The following is an 18,015-nucleotide window of genomic DNA, read 5'->3' on the forward strand; positions in this document are numbered from 1 at the left end:
ATTTCTAAACATCTAAAGAAAGTTGCCAATCTTTACACCACGCTGAAATCTTATCAATACCAGACAGAATATTTATGCAGCGTGTTTCTGATGGTACTTCATTACAGATAAGTACATCATCTGCAAATAGTCTGAAGTTACTATTAATATTGTCTCCCAGGTCATTAATATACAACATGAACAGCAAGGGTCTCGCGCACTTTCCTGGGGTACACCCAAAGTTACTTCTACAACTGGTGGTGACTCTCCTTCCAAGATAGCATACTGCGTCCTTCCTACCAAAAAGTCTTCAATCCAGTCTCAAATTTCACTTGATACACCATATTAATGTACTTTTAACACTAAGCATAGGTGTGGTACTGAGTCAAATGCTTTTGGGAAATCAGGAAATACTGCATCTGCCTGGCTGCCTTGATCAAAAGTTTTTAGTATCAATGGAAAATCCTGGTGAAATGTAACAATATTATGAAAAGGGAAGTTGCTACTCATCATATAGTGGAGATGCTGAGTCGCAGATAGGAACAACCGAAAGACTCACAAGTAAGCTTTTGGCCAGTAAGGCTTTCATCAAAAATAGATCACACACACACAGACACAGAGACACACGTGCACACAACGCAACTCAAGCGCACATGACTGCAGTCTCTGGCAACTGAAGCCACACAGGTTTTTAGTATGAAGTTTTTAGTATGTCATGTGAGTAAAGTGTGAGTTGGGTTTCACATTATTGATGTTTTCAGAATCCATGTTCATTTTGTTCAAGATATCTCCTTATGTTTGAGCTCAGAATATGTTCTACGATCCTACAACAAATCACTGTCAAAGATATTGTGCAGTAGTTTTGTGGATCAACTATTGGGTATGTTTTTTTGTTCGAGGGATCTACAGTGGGTTATAGTTAGGAGTCGGTTAATTCAGCTGCAAATTCGTTATAGAATCTAACAGGAATTCCATCAGGCCTTGGAGCTTTGTTCAGTTTTAATGATTTCAGCTGTTTCTCAACACCACTGACACTAATACTTATTTCTCTTGTCTTTTCATGGTATGAGGATTAAATTGGGGTAATTCTCATGCGCTTTCCTTTGTAAAGGGACATTAAAAACAGAGTTAAGTATTTCAGCTTTTGCTTCGATGCCCTCAATTTCAGTTCCTGTGTCTTTGGCTAGGGTCTGGACACTTAACTTTGGTGCCACCAATGACCTTCACATATGAATAGATCATTGTGTTTTGTGAAAGTTCATTTGAGAATATTCTACTTCGGTAATCATAGAAGGCTTCACACATTGCTCTTTTGACAGCCAAATGCATTTTATTCCACATCTATATACCTATACTCCTATGTTTTGTTTTACACATATTATCCAGTAGTCTTTGTTTCTTTAGAAGTTTGTTTACAGTGACTGTGTTCCGTGGAGGGTCCACCCATTATGCAATATTCTACTGGGGTACATATCTGTCCTGTGCATGGTCAACTATTCTTTTAAACTTGAGCCATAGTTCCTCTACATGCTCTGTCCTGTGCTGAAAGTTTCATGTTCCTTATTGAGATATGTCATTACTGACTTTTTATCCAGTTTAATGAACTCTTCTCTCTTTCTGCTTGTTTTAATTACCCTTAATATGTTGTTGCCACAACCACATCATTTTCAGTGATGCCTCTTTCATTACGGACATCTTCAAAGAGTTCAGATCTGTTTGTTGCAATTAGATCCAATATATTTCCATTGTGAGTAGGGTTGCTAACTATCTGTTCTAGGTAGATTTCAGAGAAGGCATTTAGTAATGTTTCTCAGGATGTCTTATCATGTCCACCACCAACAAAACTGTAATTTTCCCAGTTAATTGTTGTCTGATTAATATCTCCACCAATGGTTACAGTGTGACCGGGGAAATTACGTATGAGCGTAATGAGGTTTTCTCGAACATTTTCAGTTATATCAGCAGATGAATTTGGTGGGTGACAGAAGAATTCAGTTACCATTTTATACCCACCCCTGATTCTGAGTCTTGTCCAAACAGTCTTAAATGCAGCTTCAATTTTTGTCTCATTGGATTTGATTTTGTTGTCTCCTGTGACAAATACACCACCTCCATTTCTCATTGACCAACAGGTCGTCATGATTTGTTGGGAAATGCGTAATATGTGTGTCTGTAAAATTAATACAAAATTTATCACAGGCATTAGAATGTATACATAGTAAATTGCACAAGTTAATTCCCTGGCTACTATAGCCAGTGGTTGTCAGAGGAAGATGAACTTGCTTAGTTTATTGTCGCACGGAGGGTTTGCAGATGTCAGATGTCACATAGTGTTCACATAATGTGACTTGTTAGTATACATCAGTTTATTCTCGTGACAGTTTTGTGACTGTAGTAGAGCAGCTTCTTTAGACATCTTTTTAATTGTCTCTTATTAATAACAGATACATACAGCTGCTGGCAAATTTTTGAAAATGTCTGTCCCTGAACAATGGACTACTTTCTGGATGGCAGTAAATGGCCTCGAACTTTTATGTAGATTGTTCTTATATCAGGCTATCATACCACAGATTAAAATGTTGCTTTGAAAAATAAGATATGTATTAATTACAATAAATATCGTTAAAAACAAATATAATGAGAAACCTTAGTGGTATACCCCAGTTTTCAATAGATTTTTGCAAGACTTTATTGAATTCACATCACAAATAATTAATAATACATGTTTTTAGACACAGTAAGCTCAAGTGTGGCTTAGTAAGTTACCCACAAATAGGATACTGTATAGATCAAAAGTGAGCATTTTCATGAAGGTATAATCTTCTGGGTTGTTGGGTCGTACCGTATTTCTTCTATAAGATTAGCATTTCGAGACCTCTGCTAGGATCTTCTTCAGGATTTTGTGGTGTCTACGGTTGACTGTACATTGTCAAGGACTAGTGTTGCATTCCCTTATAAAGGGGGAGTTTTCCTGTGCTTTTGCTGGAGAAATGGGATTTTTGGGCAAAGTTCCTGTGGCTGCATTGGTGTGACATTGTCATTGGATGGTAAATGATGTTTCCCAGGCCATGGTACAGAAGTAAATTTATTGGCTGAAATTCTTGTGACTACCATTGGTGCATCATTGTCATTGGATAGAATGGGATTTTCTGCATTTATGCTAGAGAAGAGTTATTGACTAAAATTCTTCCTGCTGCTATTGGTGGACCACCACCATTGATAGAAGTGAAATGGACAGAGCAAGAAAGGTGGAATCTTTACCAAAAGTATTGCTGTCTGCAGAGGTGGCTTCCTAGACATTGTTTGTATTGCTCGCGCACTGTGGTCTCATATTTGATTCCTTGGTGGCAGAGAACCACGAAGCGGGAAGTCTACAGCCGTCCTCTATTGAAGCTATATTCACTCTTAGAAATTTCAATCGGTTCTCAGACTTTTTTTCTATAAATGTTGGTTTCCTTAGCCAGCACACATACGTTATTGAAATCAATGTAAAGGCAACAGTACTCATGATGATCCACTGTTACAGATTTTACACTTTGTTTTAGCTGCATGTAGCATTCATGTTCCTTAATACGTTCCGAAACAGTCTTGCTGTTTCAGGTACATACATTTTGCTGCAGCAGAACTTCATGTCATAGATGCCTGCATTGTGGAGGTAATGAGATGGACTCAGTTTGCTCCAGAAAAAGGGTTTTTTTTTTCTCTCTTTTTTCTGGAAAATTGGAAAATAGGTTTTTGTACCATTTTTCTGAAGAAATATGTGATCAGTAACCCCAGAAACAAAGGGTATCTTACCAGAGTGAGAGGGTGGTTTCTCAACATTCTTTTAGCATAATTAATATTCTGTTCAAAAGCCCTGTCTTTGGACAAACTGTCATAATTATTGGCCTTCAGTGCCTTCCTTAAGGAATCCAACAACTGCTGTTATCACTGATGTGGAAGACATTTGAAGACAGTGTGTTGAGCACTGATTGCTTCTTGTCTTGATGGTGGTACAAAGTGACATCTAAATACCTATTTGTGTTAGTAAGCTTTCTATACACACTTTGTCCTAGACTGTTCTCAGATCTTCCACCTACCAACACATCTAGGAATGGGAGACCGATCTCATTCACAGCTTCCAAGGTAAAGTTGATTTTGAGGTGAATCTCATTCAAGAAATTGTGAAACCTATGTCCGCTTCTTATTTTTACATCATGTTTTGTCTGATATTTCCATTGCAAATTTAATTTATTATGTTATAATTGTGCAAGACTGAAAGCAAAGTCATAGTTTTTTTGCTATCAGAACTTTCTGCTGTCATTCATGACTTCTTTTCCCACACTAGGAGCTTCACTCTTAAGAGTCAGATCAATTGACATGCCTGTACACAGCAAATTTCATCAGTCTGTCAACAGAACAAAATGCTTAAGGATTCTATTCCTTAAACAAAGTCCATGAAATGTTTTTTTGGAGGAACTGGGTAGTGCCAACCCACTGGACTACCACCTAAATGTTGGGCACTGGCCACTGTCTCTGATAATTGCTGTTATGAAGTGACAGGGCAAGTCAGTTACAGTGCACAACAGTTGTGCAAGTGTGCTCTGTGTCACCTGCCACATGTGTCTATGGAGGTGGTTGCCATCCTACTCTCTCTCTCATTCTGCGTGCAGTTTACTTCATTACTGAATTCTTTGTAACTGTCTTGCCAGGTGGCACCCTGAACGTTGTACTTGTTAGACCTGGTACTCGTGATGAGAAAATATACTTGTTCAAGAAGTGAAGGTGTGTTTTTATGTTGTGTGTGTTACAATGTAATTGGCGACAGTCATGGGTATTTTTCGTGATCATTTCTCAACCATGTACCATATGCCCCAGGATACCTCACCGAGTGTTTCGATGGAAGTCATACTCCAACACTTACTGTGTCAGCAGTTAGAGGTACAGAAATGCCAGGAAACATTAACCATGTTGCTCTCCTGGCAGTTGGATTTGAATTTGCTGCCATTCCCTCCATACAACAAGCTCAGGAGAGGAGTGAGAGGCATAAGAGAAATGTTTCACAGTCTTTCATCGCATTCTCTGTAATGGATCCAACCGTAGTCAGATCCATTTCCAAGTTATGGATTTTGCCTAGTATGTACAAATTTTGTACAAGCTGCCCCTTCTCACAGAACTGACTAATCTGACCTTTGATGAAGTGTGTGCTTTGTTATTGACCTGTTTTCACCACCACTGCCGTGTACAGGGTGTTTCAAAAATGACCGGTATATTTGAAACGGCAATAAAAACTAAACAAGCAGCGATAGAAATACACCCTTTGTTGCAATATCCTTGGGACAACAGTACATTTTCAGGCGGACAAACTTTTGAAATTACAGTAGTTACAATTTTCAACAACAGATGGCGCTGCAAGTGATGTGAAAGATATAGAAGACAACGCAGTCTGTGGGTGCGCCATTCTGTACGTCGTCTTTCTGCTGTAAGCGTGTGCTGTTCACAACGTGCAAGTGTGCTGTGGACAACATGGTTTATTCCTTAGAACAGAGGATTTTTCTGGTGTTGGAATTCCACCGCCTAGAACACAGTGTTGTTGCAACAAGACGAAGTTTTCAACGGAGGTTTAATGTAACCAAAGGACCGAAAAGCGATACAATAAAGGATCTGTTTGAAAAATTTCAACAGACTGGGAACGTGACGGATGAACGTGCTGGAAAGGTAGGGCGACCGTGTACGGCAACCACAGAGGGCAACGCGCAGCTAGTGCAGCAGGTGATCCAACAGCGGCCTCGGGTTTCCGTTCGCCGTGTTGCAGCTGCGGTCCAAATGACGCCAACGTCCACGTATCGTCTCATGCGCCAGAGTTTACACCTCTATCCATACAAAATTCAAACGCGGCAACCCCTCAGCGCCGCTACCATTGCTGCACGAGAGACATTCGCTAACGATATAGTGCACAGGATTGATGACGGCGATATGCATGTGGGCAGCATTTGGTTTACTGATGAAGCTTATTTTTATCTGGACGGCTTCGTCAATAAACAGAACTGGCGCATATGGGGAACCGAAAAGCCCCATGTTGCAGTCCCATCGTCCCTGCATCCTCAAAAAGTACTGGTCTGGGCCGCCATTTCTTCCAAAGGAATCATTGGTCCATTTTTCAGATCCGAAACGATTACTGCATCACGCTATCTGGACATTCTTCGTGAATTTGTGGCGGTACAAACTGCCTTAGACGACACTGCGAACACCTCGTGGTTTATGCAAGATGGTGCCCGGCCACATCGCACGACCGACGTCTTTAATTTCCTGAATGAATATTTCGATGATCGTGTGATTGCTTTGGGCTATCCGAAACATACAGGAGGCGGCGTGGATTGGCCTCCCTATTCGCCAGACATGAACCCCTGTGACTTCTTTCTGTGGGGACACTTGAAAGACCAGGTGTACCGCCAGAATCCAGAAACAATTGAACAGCTGAAGCAGTACATCTCATCTGCATGTGAAGCCATTCCGCCAGACACGTTGTCAAAGGTTTCGGGTAATTTCATTCAGAGACTACGCCATATTATTGCTACGCATGGTGGATATGTGGAAAATATCGTACTATAGAGTTTCCCAGACCGCAGCGCCATCTGTTGTTGACAATTGTAACTACTGTAATTTCGAAAGTTTGTCTGCCTGAAAATGTACTGTTGTCCCAAGCATATTGCAACAAACGGTGTATTTCTATCGCTGCTCGTTTAGTTTTTATTACCGTTTCAAATATACCGGTCATTTTTGAAACACCCTGTAATTACATCCTGTGTAGAGTTTTATCAGTGTCGTGGACAACCTAACCAATCATATCATGCATGGGCAGCTGAACTGCAGGGGCTCAGTAGGAAATATTGTTTTGTGACTTGTTTACATAAGGAGTTGTATGCTGAAGTGATGATTCCAGGTGCTATTATTGGGAGGAGGAGGGGGGGGGGGGCTTCAGATAGGGAAGTGTGTCAGAAAGCTCTACAATTTGAAGACCCTGCTTTGGATGATGTTTTAAATTACCTCAGTCCTGTGAAGTTCCCTGGACTGTGGGCCATCAGTTAGATTTTGGAGTCAAGGTGGCATTCGTCACTTCAGAACTGGAAGAGGAATCCGACTTAGACAAAGTCTCAAATGTGGCAACCAGAGAGAATAAACACAACACTGCCCTGCGATCGAGTCTCATAAACAAGGAAAGCAAAATCACTACCCCCACACCCAACTGATGCCTATTTCTGGACTGTTTTCGAAAATATGTCTGAGATGACTGCCCCGATAGATGGGCACAGTGCAAGGCATACCGGAAGGAAGGCCGTTTTGTGTCAGTCTGTTGTGTTCGGGAGAAACAAAATGCATCACATGAGGGACAACTTCACATTAATATGATTTAATAGAAATCCTCATACACAGAAGTTTCCCCTTGGTAACTGTTCATCACATTCACTATGTGTGACAAACAAGTTCAGCTACAGGCCAATACAAATACCTCCGCATCCCTGGTAAACTATCAAACATATCTCCAGCTGGGAGCACCTCCATTGAAATTTACAGCTCGCCACTTGGTGGCATATAACATGTAAACCATTCTATATAAATGGCAGATCATGACTGCAGCATCTTACAAACAGGGTGTACATCACCTCACCTTCCGTGTGGCTCACAGCATGGATACAGAGAATCTTTTTGGCTGTGATGTCTTTTCAGTGTTCGGATTTATCATCAAGGACTTAGCCTACCTTGTCTTGGAACAAACACCATTTCAAGAATTGGATGACATCAATATGAAGTACTCAGAGGCTGTCTGTGGGGCATCTTGGCAAAGCAAGGAAACTTTTGGTGCACATCACCTTAAAGAAGTCAGCAAGCCCCCACCTCTTCCATACATGACCCAAGCCCCTTGCAGTATGGGATACCGTAAAAAATGAACTAGACAGATTGACAGCCTTGGACATTATTCAATCTGTGTCTATGAGTGAGTGGACAACATTGTTAGTTATTGTAAAAAAACCTTGGGTAAACTGTGCCTTTGTAGAGATTTTAAGGTTATAGTCAATTCCCTGTCAGAGATCGGATAGATCCCATTCCAAAACATGAGAAATTTTTCTCTGCACTCCAGTATTCTTGGGGAAGGTTACGTATTACGGGAAATTCATCCCAAATGTGGCATCAGTTGTGTGCCCGCTAAACAGTCTACCGGAAAAGTGTGTCCCTTTTATCTGGTCAGAAGCACGTAAGCAGGCTTTCAAGACTTTGAAGCAGGCCCTCGTATTGGCCCCATGTCTCACAAGTTCCAACCAGATAAACAATCAGTGGTGATGACCGACCTCTCTGAATGGGACCTGTTGGCCATCCCGGCTCAAAAAGCCATTGATGGCTTGGAATATTCATTCACTTTCGCATCAAAAACATCCAATGCCACACAAAAGAGGTATTTGCAAATCGAAAAGGAGGCCCTTGTGGTTGTCTACACACTGAACAAATTCCATGTTTTCCTATAACAGGACAAAGTTTCACCTCATTACAGATCATATGATGTTACTATCTCACTTCAGTCCAGCAGTGAGGATATCTGAGAGGACTGCCAGTGCTGAGCACTTTTACTCAGCAGGCACCATTATGAAATTCACAAGTGCAAACCACATGTACACAAATGCCTTTTCCCATCTCCCAATTGGATCCAACTCAGAGTTTGATCAAGACAAGATCTGGTGTTTCCATTTGGATGAAGTGGCTCAACAGTGGTGGATGCGTTCCTTATCATGGTGACATCTGTACCTGCAGTGATGATGGAAGACACCATCTTATAACAGGTGCGGTGATACATCCAACAAGGCTAGCCCGACTGCATTCCCAGTCAGGACTCCAACTTGTTGCGCCATTATTTTCACCTGCACCAGCAGCTCATCCTGGAGGATTGTATTATCCTCCTCACTAGTCACTATTGACAAGCGATCTCTCTGGTGGTCCTGGCAGAACCTTTGCACCAAATGAAGAACTTTTGCACCAAATGATAGTACAGCTCCTGCACAAAGGTTACTGGGGAGTATTGCGCTCTAAACTGTTCACCTGGCTCCAGTGTACTGACCAAGCATAGATTGGGAGGCAGAGCATCTTGTTCACAGCTGTTCTCGGTCAGAACAACAGGAGATGACGCTCCACCATACATTCATTTCCTGGCCGACACCCCCCCCCCCCCTCCGCCCCACCTGTGGCAGTGGCCTCACATTAACTTTGTGTGACCTTTTTTGGATACTACCTGCCTTATTGTCATCAATTTGTACTCAGACTTTCCATTTGTGGTTAACTGTTGGTGCATAGTGCGGAAGCTACAGTCGCATGCCCTTGATAAAACCTTCACCACTGAAGGTTTTCCTCCAACGTTGGTGTCAGAATATGTACGGCAATTCTGTTCCAGTTTTCAGGAAGTTCTGCCTCTGTAATGGCGTTCACTACCTTCTGTCACTGCCTTTCCATCTCCAGTCAAACAATGAGGCTGAAAAGCTCGTATACATGTTAAAGACACAGATGTGGAAAAATGCAGCCGACACTTGTCTGAATGAGGCCCTTATTCTTTTTTTAGTTCATACAGGTCAACTCTGATAAGGGAAAAGAGTCCGGCAGAACTCTGTCATGGCCGTCGGCCTTGCATGTTTCTCCACCTCATGCTGCCATTGCCAGTGTGACCGTCCAAGGCACCATCTCCCTGTTTCTAGCCGGGCAGCTGCATATGAGCGTGGGCCACTATGTGTTCACTCAGGACATGGGGGACCGGACAGTGATGTGCCATCAAAATCAGCTGCACTTGTGGCAGGGGACCCAGTTGCCCCTCCTCTCGGATCTCAGGTGTTTGCCAGCTGCAACATCACTGCCGACCTCCATTTCTGTCCCGTCACATGCTGTGCTTCCTTGCCTCCTGCCTATGGGCTGTTCCTGCCTTTGAACTCGTTACCTTGTTTGATACCCATGGCTCTGCTCTCATCTTCCTGTTTGTAGGCTGCCTGGGATGGACCGGATGCCAGCAGATGACTAGGCTGCGGTACCACTGCTGCACTTCATCACCTCGCGTCCCTTCCGTGCTAGGACTCGATATGGACATGGAGTGGCATTTTCTCTGTGCGGTGGAGATGCAGCGACACTGACCGCACTGCTGGGTGGGGACTTTTGGACTGTAGATGCCTGTCCACTCCAACCAGGAGCTGGTGAAGACAGAGAGGCCACCCAACACCCCCGCTGACATTGGCCTGGTTCAGTGTAGTGCCAGGGTGTTCAATCAGATTGGTGTTGCCACACTGAGACACAGTTTGTCACTCCCCCATAAACAGAGAACTGTGGTAACCCACCACAATACCACCTAGCTGTCGAGCACTGGCCGATGTCTCCAACAGCAGCCACTAGGAGGAGACATGGCAGCCGATCAGTTATGCACAATGATTGTGCAGGCGCATTCATGTGCCACCTGCCATACCTGTTGACATAGGCAATCACTGACCAGTGCTTGCCCTCATTCTGCTCTGACTCCTCCTGCAGTTCACTTCATTCTTGAACAGTTAATAACTGTCTCTTCTACGTAGCAACCCAAACATTGTACTCATTGATAAACCTGGTTCTTGTGATCAGAAAATATACTTATTCTAGAAGTGATGATGTGTTTTTATATTTTGTGTTATGGTGATGGGCGTATCACTGGTTCTGTGTCCAGACCACCACAGTCTTGGTTTTTTTGTCATCCATCCTAATTATAGATGAAGCTACCTGAACAAGGGATGGTATCACAAGCCTCCACAACACCTGTGGGCTGCAGAGAATTACCAGGGTACAATGGCAGCGAATCATCAACTTCGGTTCAGCCTCAGTGTGTCAGTGGAGTTTATTGGTGACCACATTATCGGACCCCTCACCCACAGTGCCTTACAGGTGAGGCACATCTGCTCCTCCTGCTGGTGACTCTGCCTCTCCTGCTGGAAGACATACGAAGAATAATGTTGCTATTATATGATGGTGATCCAGGTCACTTCCCTCTTGAGCGTGGAAATAAAACACTAGAGCAGACAGAACATTCTTGCTTGCCTGGTGTTTTCTCATGTGTACTTTCAATAATTGTGTCATACACCATCAAAATCTTTCATCTCCACATTCAGGTGAATGTATACCCCATGGAATGCATTTCTGACTGTATGTGTATATTATCTGTTTTGCTTCTAATCTACTCACAAATCATTTTCTTCAGTTTGTCTCAATTAACAGAATCAATCAGTAGAAGGAAATAAAATTTTTAATATGCAGATATAGGGTTTTGCAGGATATCAGTGCAATAAAATATTCTCGAGTTTCATGCTGCATCAATTTGCAATGTGTCTGTGACATTATATTCTTGTCTCAACTTGATACCAGAAGACGTTCAGCTCTTCCAAAAAGACCCCCTTCATGACCAAGGGAGCTCTAAAACATTACAGACCCACAACAAATTTGAACAGCAAGAAATGTGATTGATGATCTTAAGGTGTTATTCATGCCTCCTTGTTTGAGTTTTATGTTTGAAATATAATGGATATGTATGTATTTTTGTTTTTTGCACACAAAAGTGAACTTTCAGACTGAGGTTGCACAGTGGTTAGCATAATCAACTCACTTTCGGGACAATGATGGTTCAAACCCGCGTCCGACCAACCTGATTTAGGTTTTCTGTGATGTCCCTAGATCACTTCAGCCAAATGCTGGGATGGTTCCTTTGACAAAGGGCATGGCCGATTTCTTTCCCCATCATTCTCTAATCCCACCTTGTGCTCCATCTCTAATGACCTCATTGTCTTCCTCCTCCTCCTCCTCCTCCTCTTCGCCCCCCTCCCTCTCCCCCTCCCCCCTCCTCCCTCCTCCCTCCTCCTCCTCCTCCTCCTCCTCCTCCTCTTCCTCCTCCTCTTCCTCCTCCTCCTAAGTGTAAGTGGTGATTAGCGTGTGTGAGTTTCTACAAAATAGAGTACTTAACATTCCCCAAAATAAAACCAGTTTCATATGCCCCTATATCTGTAGGATACAAGAGAACAAGAAAGATAAATTTTCCAGTGATTACATTTCAGTAAGCTTTGCAAAACCAAGTACAACTGTTGCCTCACACGCATGCACAAATGCAAATCACACACTCATTATTGCAGTCTCAGGCAACTGAGCCGGTAAAAGTTCGATGAAATAAATGTGATGTAAGAATGAATATAATTTCTACCAAAAATCGATCATGATCATTGACTGTTACTCAGCCATCTTGTAACAAATATAAATAAATAAGAATTTTTGTAAATAGTTTCCCAATTATACTACATAACCATGATCAAGAAAATCTAAGCAAATTCCAGGAAAAGACAAATTTTCCGTTGGAAGAAATTACTCAGTCTTTGATTCATCCTTCCAGTGCTTTCCCAAGCAGGCCTGTCCTATCACTGACACATCCTTGCATGCTCTCACAAGCTGCACTAGTATCTTCTCTCTCATCTATCCTGCTATTCCTTCCTCTCACTGTCCCACAACTCTTCTGTATTCCCACTGCCCATCCCAGACAGATTGCTGCTCACGGCAGATGCAGCCACAGGTGAGCCTTAGTGCCCAGAGATAGCAGGCCCATGTGTGTGTGCGTCACACTTGTGTGAATGTGTGTTTTTTTCTACTTCTGGAGAATAACTTTATCTTAAAGCTGAATATTGCTAACATTCTTTTTCATTATACCTGTCTACGACTCAACTCATACTCTGTGTGGTGAGTAGCAGTCTGTCCTTTCCATGAAGTTATGTATGTTGTGTTTTGATGTATTATTCTACTGCTGTCACAAAGAATATTAGCCTTAGAGAAACAGTTTTATTTATTTATTCATTAAATAATGTTACATTACTGCATGTATTATGTTAATTGAAAATCATGAACCAAAGACTGAATTATCTCTTACCTATATGTGCTCTGTATTGTTGTTATTCCACCCTGGACTTTCCATTGTTCCATACACAACTTTCCATTTTATTACTCTTTTTATCAACCTGAAACTTTTTTCTTGTTAACAGTTGTATGAGGGATGCAGCTTTTGTGTTTGTTTGTGCATTATATTTTGATGACTGAACCTGCACACAAAATTGAAACAACAACTTGAACGAATACCTGGAAATTCATTATTGAATGTCTTTGCTGCTTAGCTGTAACTCCTTTCCTGAATTGTTGGGGAAGGTTATGTATGCAGAATAAGATAGTCAGTCCCAGTTTGAATTTCTGAAAGGTGTCTTCACACATGATGAAGTTTTTCACCTCACTATCTAGACTATTTAGGTTAGGGAAATATGAATAGAATTGAGTTAACACAATAATTTAGCCAGTGGACATCCATTTTAGAGGAATTTAGTTAAATCAATGACTGGGCATAATGATTTAAGTTTCCTTTGGTTTCACTAAATCATCCCAGACAAATACTGGTTGGGTGAAGATTTCATCAACAATAAATCTTACAGATAATTTTAAGATCACTATTATTTTAAAGTATCTGAATTACGCACATAATTATGTTAGATTTTCCAGTCACGTTAGTTACATGTGTTAACAAGTTGTCTCCGTATATCTATTCTGAAGGTCAGAAACATAGTGCATGTAACAATATGAAATTCTAAATTTTTACAAATGGACATTGCAGGTGAAATGCTTACCACACAGTCGGGATCCTAAAAGCCGGAAGGAAATAAATGACTGTTCTACAGAAAAACCGTGTACAGCCACACAAGCTTTAATAGAGATGGGTGTTAGAACTGGTCTTAGTTTATTATTTGCACTATTGCGTCAAACGTGGACTTTTCCTTCGACTACAGGTATTTAAATAACAATTGCTTTTTAATATTTAATTCATTAAAATGAAACAAAACATCACCATTATTTTATCTTTACAGGTGCTCCAAATTTGTGCAACGAAGTTTTGACGACTGCAATATCTGTCGTGAGGAATCTTCCTCCTCTCTCCCTAGCCAATGAAAGCCACATAACGTCCCTCGGCTGCCAGAGCCTACAAGATGTCGTAAATTTTTTGCGGGACTGTACTCTTCCAGCATCTGGGTCAGATGAAACCTGTTAGTATTTACTATTCACTAATTTTGGCTTATGTTTTTTAAGGCACTCATTAGAAGCTTTAATGCAGACCAGAACTGACAGGGTAATCTGCAGGTAGTATCAGCCTGGAAGAAACACATTTATTCCACATACATTACTACAATTATTGTAATATAAAAGTTTGATTCAAGATATAACAGCATAATAACATTCAGTGTCTTTACAGTTATGTTATTGTAATGCAAAAGATGCTTTAACAGTTGGAGAGTGAATTCTAAATTTACACAGTCTCATTACAATTGTGCATGTAAACAACAACAAAATTATATTCACTATCCATAACATTGTCGGAGCAGATGACGAGATGGTTTGCCAGTAGTTTTGTCATTGTGTGTGCCAACATTATACTTGTATGTATTTGCTCTGCTGTTATTTGTGCTGACTCTGTTTCTTCTCTTATAAAATGGTGCTTTGTGTGTGTGTGTGTGTGTGTGTGTGTGTGTGTGTGTGTGTGTGTGTGTGTGTGTGTGTGTTGCAACTTCTGTAGTCACTAGTCTTAGAGAAGTCAATTCTGTCTTGTGATTAGTTTGATGGAATCCTTCTTGTGGTTTGTAGATGTTTCTCTGTGTAATTTTGGAAGCCATTGAGCCTCCTGACATACTGAGATCAGGGCCATATATTCTGCCTCTGTCGTGGATTGGGCTCCTGTTTACTGTTTCTGACTACTCTGGAATAAAGCAGCTCCTTCAGATTATTCAGTTGTCAGTTTTGTCCTATGAATGCCTAACTCAATTTGCACCCCAGTGAAATATGGTGTAGATGTTGTCAGCTTTAGAAAAAAGTACCTTCCTGTTCTTGGTATCTTTTAGATATCTAAAGATAATTTTGAATGCTTGCCATTGGCTTATCCCTGGCTTATTCTACATCTACACACAAAGCCTGCAAGCCTGAACATTCAGCATTATAGAGGGTAGCTTATACCACTGCATCATTCCTTTTCTTGTTTCACGTACAAATCACTTGAGGGAATAAGTGCCTGTACGTTCTGTAAGAGCCCTAATTTCTTGTATTGTGTCTTTTCGGTCCTTATGTGAGACATACACAGGTGGTAGTAGAATTGCTCTGTAGTCAGTTGTGAAAGCTGGTTCATTAAACTTTCTTGATAGTGTTTTGTGAAAAGACTTTCGTCTTCCCTCCAGGGATTCCCATTTGAGTTCACAGAGCATTTCCGTAACACTTGTGCTGATCAAACATGCTGGTAACAAATCTAGCAACCTGCCTCTGAATTCCTGCAATGGTTTCCATCAACTTGACCTTGAGGGGATCCCAATTTCTCAAGCAATACTCAAGAATGGCTCAAGGAGGAGGAGGAGGAGATTAGTGTTTAACGTCCCGTCGACAACGAGGTCATTCGAGACGGAGCACAAGCTCGGATTAGGGAAGGATGGAGAAGGAAATCGGCCGTGCCCTTTCGAAGGAACCATCCCGGCATTTGCCTGAAGTGATCTAGGGAAATCACAGAAAACCTAAATCAGGATGGCCGGACGCGGGATTGAACCGTCGTCCTCCCGAATGCGAGTCCAGTGTGCTAACCACTGCGCCACCTCGCTCGGTGGCTCAAGCAATACTCAAGAATGACAAGTGTTGTATATGTGTTCTCCTTTAATGAAAAGCTACATTGTCATAGAGTTCCCCCAATGTACTGAAGTTGACCATTTGCTTTCCCTACAGCTGACTACATGTGCTTATTCCAGTTCACATTGCTTTGCAACATAATACCTAGATATTCAATAGTTTTTATTGGGTCACCCAATGCATCATTAATGCAGAATTTGAACATTACAGCACTGTTTTCCTACTCATCTGCATTAACTAACATTTTTCCACATTTATCACAAGCTGTCATTCTTCGCACCAAATAGAAATTCTGTCTTAAGTCATCCTTTATCCTCCTACAGTCACTGAACAATGAAGCTTTTCTTTACCTACAGCATCTTCTGCAAAAAGTTGCAGATTGCTGATGACCCTATCTGTCACATGAGCACTTCTGATGGTACCTGTGTCTCTGATGAACACTCATTGTGCAGGACAATGTACTAGGTTCTATTTCTTAAATTGTCAAGCCACTCATGTAGCTGAGAACCTGTTCCATATGCTCTGACAGTCTACAGTGTGGCACTGTGTCAAGGCATCTGAAAATCTAGGAATATGGAATCTGCTCTGTTGCCCTTCATCCATGGTTCACAGGGTACATGTGACGGAAGATAAGTTGAGTTTCATATGAGCAGTACTTTTTAAATCCATGATTATTTGTGGAAAGAAGCTTTTCTGTGTCAAGGAAATTTATTATATTTGAACTTAGTATTTGCACAAGAATTCTACAGCAAACCACTGTTAAGCATATTGATTTGTAATTTTGTGAGTGCATTGTTTTACCATTCCAATATATGGGAGTCACCTGTGCGTTATCCACTCACTTAGAGCTTTTCTCTAGGCAAGATATTTGCAATAAATATACTTTGCTAAGTAAGTGGCCAGTGCCGTAGAGTACTCGTAAAACTGAATTGGGATTCCATCCACATCTGGCAACTTATTTGATTTCAACTCTTTCAATTGCTTTTCAGTGCCAGGGATGCCTGTTGCAGCATTCTCTGTATGAATATCTTTGTTATGGTCAACCAATGGTATGTCTCTACATTCATCTTGCATGAATGATTTTTTTAAATACTAGGCTGGTCGATGACTGACTGAATAGAACCCTTTGACCCACTTAGCAACTTTGTTTAGGACCAGAATTTTCTTAGGTTCTCATAAAGGCTTTTCACTAATATGTGATGTTGGAAGTTGTATGCTTTGCACATTAATCTTTATATATTCTGAAAAGTATACATTGCTTCTCATAATAAAGATGACACATCAAGTTGCAGACAGACACAACGAATAGACTGTTACACATTGAGCTTTTGGCCAAAGCCTTCCTCAGAAAAGGAAACATACAGACATTCACACAACCAGGTTCACCTCATGCACACAAGATGACACATCGAGCTGCAGATGCAGGCATAACAAAAACTGTTTGTTACACATTGAGCTTTTGGCCAAAGCCTTCCTCAGAAAAGGGAATACACACACACATTCACTCAAGCAGGTTCACCTCATGCACACATGACCATTGTCTCTGGCTGCTGCAGCCAGAATGCATCTCTGGTATTAAACAAAAGCGGCAATCCTGAGTGGGGGAGGGAAGGGGGTAGGGATAGAATGGTACGAGATGGGTGAGAAAAGAGTACTGTCTGGTAGAGTGTGCAGGTAATAGATGAAAGGAGGACAAACCTGCCAGGCTTTGGGGGAGGGAGGAGGTGGGGGGGGGGGAGGAGACAGTGGTCAGGAAAGGTGAGGAGCAGAGAAGGGGAAAGATCAGTGGGTGTGTTGGCGGACAGTGAGACACAATGAGGGTGAGGGAATGCGAATTGGGAGGAAGTCATAGGACAGAGGGCGGAAACTGTTTGGTGGAGTGTGTGGGAACAGTAGGTTACTGTAGGTTGAGGTTGAGGTTGGAATAATTTCGGGGAGTGGCGAATGTGTTGAACTCCCATCTGCGTAGTTAAGAAAAGCTGGATGGGGGGGGGGGGGGGGGAGCAGATGGTCTCATGAAACAGCCATTGAAAATGAGCAGTTTGGTGGTGGGCATTCATCCTTTTTGGCAGTTGGTTGGTAGTTATATCAATATAAAATACTGTGCGATGAGTACAGTATTGTTGATATAATAACATGCCTGCTTTCATTTGAGAAAGACCAGTTAATTGATTTTTAGAAGAAATGCAAATCTTCATTCACATGATTAAGCACTCAGAACAAATGCTGAATGAGCAAACAGCATTGCAGAGCAAGGAATTCATATAAATTTTCCATAGCACTTTAATCAGCATATGAATGGCATTATTTGAAATAATCACCAAATATACA

The 18,015-nt window shown here is 41.6% G+C and overlaps 1 protein-coding gene across 1 annotated transcript in view; it reads left to right on the top strand.

The window, feature by feature from the left end:
* The window catches only part of LOC126198416 (probable E3 ubiquitin-protein ligase HERC1), a 747,204-nt gene that overhangs the window by 5,022 nt on the left and 724,167 nt on the right, over positions 1-18,015 (top strand). The window contains exons 2-3 of the mRNA XM_049934719.1: positions 13,643-13,814; positions 13,893-14,069. Coding sequence (XP_049790676.1) covers positions 13,643-13,814; positions 13,893-14,069 — 349 coding nt within the window. The remainder of the gene's footprint in view (positions 1-13,642; positions 13,815-13,892; positions 14,070-18,015) is intronic.

The sequence above is a fragment of the Schistocerca nitens genome, chromosome 8 (assembly GCF_023898315.1).
Source record: "Schistocerca nitens isolate TAMUIC-IGC-003100 chromosome 8, iqSchNite1.1, whole genome shotgun sequence".
In the NCBI taxonomy this organism is placed as follows: Eukaryota; Metazoa; Arthropoda; class Insecta; order Orthoptera; family Acrididae; genus Schistocerca; species Schistocerca nitens.